This window comes from Falco punctatus (genome assembly GCF_963210335.1).
Source record: "Falco punctatus genome assembly, chromosome: 13".
In the NCBI taxonomy this organism is placed as follows: Eukaryota; Metazoa; Chordata; class Aves; order Falconiformes; family Falconidae; genus Falco; species Falco punctatus.
This window is the reverse complement of record NC_137593.1, coordinates 28,294,703-28,302,776: the sequence shown is the minus strand read 5'-3', so window position 1 is coordinate 28,302,776 and position 8,074 is coordinate 28,294,703. Positions and strand designations below refer to the sequence as shown.

The following is an 8,074-nucleotide window of genomic DNA, read 5'->3' as shown; positions in this document are numbered from 1 at the left end:
TTTGGACCACCAGACGGATGGCTTCTCCAGGGTTACGACAGTCAGCACTTCGCTGTTGGTGCTCCTGGAGTCCTACCTTTATGCTTGGAATATCTCGTGGGGAAGAAACGGCCTCCAGTGCTTCAAATTTCCAAACCCACCCCTGGAGTTTCACCCTGAGACACTGAGAACAGTTGTGTTAGTAGGGAAAAGAGGTTTGGGGGTCTTCCAGTAAGATAAGTTGTCTGTTCATCAGTTCTTTGGTGGATTTTGAGCCTTACCTTCTCACGGGATTTGTATTTCTGGTGAGTATGTTCAACTGAAGTGCCGTATCAGTGTATGTGAGAAGAGCAGGGAGGAAACAGTATGGCTCTTGCATGGTTTGGTTCACATAGGTGGGAAGCGAAATGTGAGTTTAACCATGCTGTGTGCCTGGCTGAGGTTATGCGGGCAGATCTTTCACAAGAGTGGGCACGTTGACCAAAGAGGGCAGTTTTGACAAAAAAAAAAAATCTAACTCCCCCTTGTCAGTGTGTGTGATGCTGACAGATCCAAAACAAATGAAGTGGACATGAATTGAACTACCCTTCACTAAAATAACAGATGCTCCTGAAACTTGGAACACTGCGGCCCTCAGGGACATCTGCAGCAACTGCCTTCAAACACCATCCATCTCATTCAGATACCCACATGCAAAAGGCGGTACTTGGGGACAAGGCATAGGTTTGCACAAACCGGGGCTGGGATTGCATAAATCAATAGGAGGAGTATTTTGCTCCATATCTTTGCATCTTGACCAGACCTCCACTCTTCATGTTATTTAACTGTACTAGAAGAATAACAGCAAGGTAATACTTTTGAGCGTATCCTCTGTTTGCAGAATGCAGTAGCTGTCACATTTACCTGAGCTCCATGTGCTTCCCATGTGCAGCTTTCAACAAATGTCAGTGATCCCGAAAAGGCTGCTCCAGAGCTCCCCCGAAATACCAAACCCTGCAGGTCGCTTCCCTCCCCTACCCCAAGCTTTTCACCCAGCCTGGGATTGCCTCCGTGTTTCTCCATGCCTGACGTGTAGCTGGGAATAATCACAGTCCTGTGCCTCACCCTGCACCAGGCAGGACACTGTATTACAGCCGATGAAGCCATCAGCCTCCCCAGAAATGGAGGCGGGTGAGTACGTGAGATAAACAGTTCAGCCTTGGCACTTTTCTTGGAACTTGCTGCTTCTATTTCAGAGCTCGTGTGCCTGAAAGCCTGTCTGTTTTTTTCTGACTGTATCAGTTGGTCTAATAAAAGATACTACCTTTCCTTACAAGCCTGCTCTGCACTTCTGAGCTTAGATCGTTTATCCTTCACTTCATGCTGCTGACAATGACTGAGGCTCCCTGGCCATACAATATCCAGGAAGTCGATTCTGTGTCAAGCCCCCGGGTTTACACGCAGGGCCGCAGTGAATATACTTATTTACTGGAGAGGCTCATCAGCAATCCTCCTGCTGCTTTTGCTGCAGAGAAAGCGAACAGTGATCCTCGCGGACCCTTCCCTGGGGACGTGGGCTGGTGTACCCAAAGACCTCATGGGGTTCTGCAGCGTGGGTCTACCCAATGTAGGGGAATCCTGCTGGGTTTCCACTAGGCATTTCTCACCCTGGAAAGGATGAGCTACTCTTTAGCCACTCATTAGCTATTTTTAACAGCTAACATTGCTAACGAGAGGGCAGGATGTGGCACAGAGGTGGCACAGCCCCAGGAGTCTCTTGCAGGGGTTGCACCCAGCGACCCTTTGTGGGTCCCGTGGAGCCCAAGCTGCTGACCCTGTGCAGGCACTGTTGGTGCTCTCCACCCCAGCCTCATGCACTCCACAGTGGCAGCAATGTCAGCCCAAGTGGCTGCTGACCTGGCTGCAGTCAATATTGCTCAGTGCAGCATTTCCACATGAACACATGCAGAGAACTTAGTTTTATTGTCTGGGAAGGCTGCTATAGTTCGGGGCGCAAAATCGTGCTGTAAGGCAGTCCTGCTGGCTCACTAGTCAGGACCCTCACCCCAGGGGCTGTGAGAAGACCTGCAACAGTGAAATGCCCACGGTGTTGGCAGGGGACAGGTTTCCCAGCAGCAGGGGCTCCCCAGGGTGACTGGCCACACTGCAGGGTTATCACCTGCTGGGAGCCTGAGCCAGGAGGGAAATCCCCTCCCCGGTGCAAAAATATACATTACCTTCCTAATTAACAGCAGACTACAAAAATAACCCCCAAAACCCAAAAAAACAACCAACAAACAAACAAAAAAAAGCAAACAAAAAAATCCCCACCAGACTCTGCAAAAGAATAATGAACAGATCACCTGTGAGAAATTACTTCTGTAAATGCATATAGCACCATATTAAAGCATGGGGCATTTGTAGGACACCATGTAGTATCACAGAGAGATAAAATGAGTAGGACAAAAGTTTTGAAAGGGCTGTAAACTTGAGCTTCAGGGCATAAATCGGGTCCAAATTAATGGGGGCTGAGAGAAATCTTTATTTTTGTAGCAAGTTATTCTGCAACTCTCATACAGAGCGTGGTGCCTTCCCAGGAAGCATCTCTTGTTGGCCAGCGTGAGAAAGCGTTGGGCAAACCAGATCGTGGGATGATCCAGTCTGCCACATCCATCACTGCTACCCTCTTCTGTCATGTGTGTACAGGGTAGTGACCTGCTCCATTAAATCTCTCCGTACAGAAGGCTGTATCGGTGTAACTATTTGTTGCTGCAGTCACACAAATGCTTTCCTCAGGGTTGGGAGTGAATGGAGCAAGAAATATTGCACACATGCACAGGGAATAACCTATAAGTACCATAAGTAGTCTGTTCCGCACAGTGTCTGTGAATGCATCAGTGCTGCATGCTTGTATGAGCTGGTGTGTGCCTGTATTTTACATAAGTATGTCTCCCAGCAAACATTATGTGATGGCATGTAATTAAATGGGTCTTTTTTAATATGTGGTGCATGCATAAGGAAATGTATGTATGCACTTGCATGTGAAATAACCAGATATGAAGAAAAAGCATCAAAATAATCCTTCAGTCCACTGAACTAATTCTATATATTTGTAAAAAGCATTGCTGTTGGTTGGAATCTCACCAGGTCACGCAGAACAGCAAGGACTGGTGTCCTCAGTGTCTGTGAATAGCACCAGAGACCTGAAAGTCTTTCTGAAACGTGCTCCCTTCAATTAAAAATGAATTAAAAATCCCCTCAATTTCCTAGTGCCTGAAGCATTAAAAAACGTTCTTTAAAGATCCATTATTTTTCCAGCAACTAAAAGTTTGGATCAGGAGCATTCTCAAAACACAGGCGCCGTGCTCTTTGCCTATCACTTTTGGCAATTGCAGCACTGAAAACCCGATCACAATTCCTGTGAGGAAGAGGAGGAGGAAGATGAAGGCAGAAATACAGCTCTATTTGTGCTGATACTAGATCTCGGGCTACATGATCTCATCTAATTTAAAGTTACTCCAAATGAACTATCTCCAAGAATATAATTTTAATGTTTCCATATCAAGCCATTCTTATCTTTCTGCATTACCATGATATCATTCAGGAATAATAATCGCACTGTTAGTTTTGGTGTCTAAACAAGCTGGCGAGGAGAAATGGATTTCAGTCACCGCCCTGGAAATCGCTGGTGCCTCCAAAAAAAAAGAAAAAAAAAAAAGGTATAAAGTTTAGAAAACCTATCCTCGGGGGATGTACAACTGCAACAGATGCCCTTCCAGGACAGATGACTTAGGGTAAAAATGGAAGTATTGAAGGATGGAAGCGTTGGCACCTCGAAGGAAATCTTTCTTTCTGATTTTTTTTTTTTTTTAAACGGGGGCATACACGGGATGTAAATGAGCAAAATACAGCCCGAAATGCCCCGAGCGGATCGGAGTGTGTGATGCATCAAGGCAAAGGCAGCCAATGGAAGCAGGGCTGCCGATTTGTTATCATTAATATTGCGAGGCAACATTAACTGATTGGAAAGACTTTTCGGGAGCAGGCAGAGCCGAACGATTTGCCTTGCTCCCCGGATTTTTGCGAAGGACGCCAGGTTTCCCTCCTTTAGTCTGCGCCAGGGATGACGAATGAGATAATTCCCCCTCCTCGACACCCCCCCCCCCCTCTCCCGAAGAACCTGAGAATGAACAATGAACCCAAAGGGAGTTCTGAATTTTAAACGGCGGAGGGAAAAACCCAACACGGGGGGTCGGGGGGGGCCGGGGGGAGCTGCGCCAGCGCGGGGTGACCCGCGGGTGTTCCGAGGGGCAGAGCGCGGCAGCCGGGGTCCCAGCACCGCCGCTTCCACGGGGGCAGTGGGGTAAAAAAGAAGTTTCCACACGTGTCACCCTGCCACGGCCACGGCCAAGGCCGCAGGTGCTTGGGGGGGACGGGCAGCGCTCGGGGACCCCCGGCCCGGGCCGCGGCGGGCGCCCCGACGGGGTTGCCGAGACCACGCGTGGCAGGCGGGTCCCCGAAGGGGGGTAACGTAGTTGGCACCGGGGGGGAGGGTAGCCTGGGGAAGGGGCCGCCTGCACCCCCCCCCCTTTTTTTTTTTGTTTGCGGGTCCCATCTGGACGCAGCGGCTGGTGGGGACGGGGAAGCCCCCCGTGGGAAGAAGAAAATTTTCCCCCAGAAGAATCGCTGCCGTCCCAGGGCGGCGGGGGTGGGGGGGATGTCCCGTGGGGGATGTCCCGGGGGGGTCCCGCCCGCAGCCACCGATCTGGGCACGGGGGTCCCGGCGAGGGCTGAGAAATTCGCGGCGCATTTCTGGGGGCAACGAAAAAAGCCGGTGGGATGGGGCTGGCTGCCGCGGAGCCGAAGCCCCCGGCGCTGCCGGCGCCGGCCAGGGGAGCGGGCTCTAAATCATATTCCCCCTCTTCTTCCTCCTCCTCCTCTTCCTCCTCCTCCTCCCCGGTCCCGCACGCACACGGCTCTGCCGGGAAATGAAAGTAATTTATTGCAAGCGGAGAGGAAGAAAGCAGGAAATAAGGTCGGGGTGGTTTATGCTGTTATTATTATTTGGGCGTGGGGGGTGGCGTAGGTGCCCACCGGCAGCGGCTCCCCGGCACGGAGCGGCCGGCGGCGGGGGCTTCGCACCGGGCGGGCGGGAGGCGAAGTTACGGGTGGAGCGGCGGCTGTGGCCCGGCGGGGGGTACGGGGGGAGCCCAGAGGGGCCGGGGCGGCCGCCTTCCCCCCCGGCTCGGAGACTCCCCCCCGCCGCGCCGCCCGCCCGACTTCTCGTTGCTCTCCCCGTTCGCCGTCGGGCCCGGGCGGGCGGGGCGCGGGGGCGGCCCGGCGGGGGCTTTTCGGAGCAGGTTTGTTAACCAAAGCAGGTGCTAAAAACCAATAAGCCTGGAACAAACGCGGTCCCCCCCGGGAGCCGGGACAATTGTTTCCATTTAATAAATATTTTCCCCACGGGCGTTTCGCGGGAGGCAGGCAATTATTCAAAGCAAGCCGGGACGCGGACCGGCTCCCGGGGTTAAGCGGGGCCGCGGAGCGGGGGAGGCGGGGGCGGGCGGAGGGGGGCGGCCCGGCGCTCGCAGCCCCGACGGCGGCGGCGGGGAGTCCGGAGGGCGCCGGGACCGGCCCCGCTCCGCGCACCGGCGGGATGGGGGGAGGATGGGGACGCCCCCCCCCCCGCCTCCCCCGCAGCCGCTATTAGCGCCGCAACTCACAAAAGCCTTCCTTCGAATCTGCGCGTTTGCGGGGTGGGGGGTGTCCTGCTTTCCCCTCCTTTCTTCCTCCTCCTCCCTCCCCTGTCCCCTCCCCTCCTCTTCCTCTCGCCCTTCCTCTCTCCCTCTTTTTAAGCGGGTCCCCCTCCGCGCTGATTGGGCGCCCGGCCGCGCTGTGACCGCCCTGCCGCTATGTCAGCCTGCGCGCCGCAGCCCCTCGCCTTTGAACTGCCCCGCGCCGCGCCGCGTCCCCACCGCCGGCCCGCAGCTGCGCCCGGCGGCTCGCCGCCCGCATAGCCGCCCGCCGGGCCCGCGGGCCCCGCTCCGCACCGCGCCGCACCGCGCCGCACCGCACCGCTCCGCTCCGCGCTGCCCCGCGCCGCTCCGCGCCCCGCCCCGGCAGGGCTGCCGCCGGGGACGGCGTTGGCGGAGGACCTGTGATGATCAGCTGAGCCCGCTCCTCCCGCTCCTCCGGCTCCCTCGGCCTCCTCCTCCTCCTTCCTCCTCCTCCTCCTCCCGCCGCCGTCCGGCGCCCCCAGCGCGCCCCGCACCGCTGCGCCCCGCCGAGCCGCCCGCCCGCCCGCCCGCCCGGCCGAAGCATGTCCAAGCCCAGCGACCACATCAAGCGCCCTATGAACGCCTTCATGGTGTGGTCCCGCGGCCAGCGGCGCAAGATGGCCCAGGAGAACCCCAAAATGCACAACTCGGAGATTAGCAAGCGGCTGGGCGCGGAGTGGAAGTTGCTCTCCGAGGCGGAGAAGCGCCCGTACATCGACGAGGCCAAGCGGCTGCGGGCGCAGCACATGAAGGAGCATCCCGACTACAAGTACAGACCCCGGCGCAAGCCCAAGAACCTGCTCAAAAAGGACAGGTATGTCTTCCCTTTGCCTTACCTCGGGGAAACTGATCCCTTAAAGGCCGCCGGGCTTCCCGTGGGGGCCACTGACTCTCTGCTGAGCTCCCCGGAGAAGGCCAGGGCTTTCCTGCCTCCCACCTCAGCACCTTACTCCTTACTTGACCCCAGCCAGTTCAGCTCCAGCGCCATTCAGAAGATGACTGAGGTTCCTCACACCTTAGCCACCAGCACCCTGCCCTACGCCTCCACCTTGGGATACCAGAACGGGGCGTTCGGCAGCTTGAGCTGCCCCAGCCAACACACCCACACTCACCCCTCGCCAACTAACCCGGGCTATGTCGTGCCATGTAACTGTACCGCTTGGTCGGCTTCCAGTTTGCAACCTCCAGTTGCCTACATATTATTCCCAGGCATGACCAAGACTGGGATAGATCCCTATTCTTCAGCACACGCGACTGCCATGTAACACCCACCCACACCCCCACAGGCGTGTGCGTGTGTCCGTGTGTCCCCCCCCCCCCCCGGGTGGCAGCCGGAACTGGGATTCTTTCGTGTGCATGTACATAAAACCTGCAGGAGCAAAAGGCCGCCCGAAACAGGACTCTGCTGCCCGCCGCGGGCCGGGACAGACGGACGCTGCCTCGGGGACTCGGAGATGCTCTCGCCTAAACCTCGCCCCGAGAGCTGGCCCGGGCTCGGGGGGGTCTGCAACCGCGGGGTCAGATAGGAGCCCGCCACTTGTAAGAGTTGTAAATGTGTTTAAAAAAAAACAAACAAAAAAAAAACACCCCACCAACAAAAAAACAAAACGACAAAAAAGCGAACCTTGAACTGCCCTTTCGGGACAAAGCGGGGGAGAAAAAGAAAAAAGAAAAAAAAAAGAGAGCGAGAGAGAGGCGGTTTCAATTTTTATTTATTCTTTTAACGTCTATGAGTTCTCCAGGGTCTCTTGTCACTTGGACTTGACTTTGGGAAGTCCCGGTCTCACTATGATTTTTGTTTTGTTTTGTTTTCCTTTTGCACATTAAAAGACGAGATCAGCTGTGTTATATATATAAATATATATATATATATTTTGCCACCACGCACTACTAGGTGAAATTGCTTTTCATGTCAGAAAAAGGCTCTTCAAAGTTTTAAAAAAAACACCCACAGAGGGGGAGAAACATTTATATTTAAAACATTATAGTGTTTGCTTAATTTAAAACAGATAGTCCTTAAATTTGTGTGATCCAGTGAGACTAGATCTAAGTTTACTTTAGACAGAGCGTCAGGTATGAAGTCAGGCAGTAGAACTGTAAAAACTTAATACTACTACTAATAATAATAATAACGAAAAACCGAATAAAAACCGATGGTAATTTAAATATGTTTTCACAATGTCTTGGGGAAGAAGAAGAAGGGGGAAAAAATGTATCCGGCAGGATTTTACCTCGTTAAACCTTTTCATTTGTTGAACAAAGACGTTTTGAATAAAGACAATCTGTCATCAAACGAGGCAACGGCGTGGTGTAAGTGCGGTGCCCCGCTCCCCGGCCCC

At 54.3% G+C, this 8,074-nt stretch overlaps 1 protein-coding gene across 2 annotated transcripts; it reads left to right on the top strand.

The window, feature by feature from the left end:
• The first annotated feature begins 4,994 nt into the window (after positions 1–4,994).
• SOX14 (SRY-box transcription factor 14) lies at positions 4,995–8,068 on the top strand. Of its 2 annotated transcripts, XM_080409865.1 has the most exons (2): positions 4,995–6,549; positions 7,022–8,068. In XM_080409865.1, the coding sequence occupies exons 1-2, from the start codon at positions 6,278–6,280 to the stop codon at positions 7,362–7,364; spliced, it is 615 nt and encodes a 204-aa protein (XP_080265991.1). In that variant the 5' UTR covers positions 4,995–6,277; the 3' UTR covers positions 7,365–8,068. The 2 variants fall into 2 exon arrangements, with proteins under 2 accessions (XP_080265991.1, XP_080265990.1); XM_080409864.1 differs by having other exon boundaries at positions 4,995–7,112.
• The last annotated feature ends 6 nt before the right edge of the window (positions 8,069–8,074 follow it).

Coding starts and splice junctions, on each gene's coding strand:
- SOX14 (XM_080409864.1), top strand. CDS start 6,278: ATGTCCAAGCCCAGCGACCACATCAAGCGCCCTATGAACGCCTTCATG.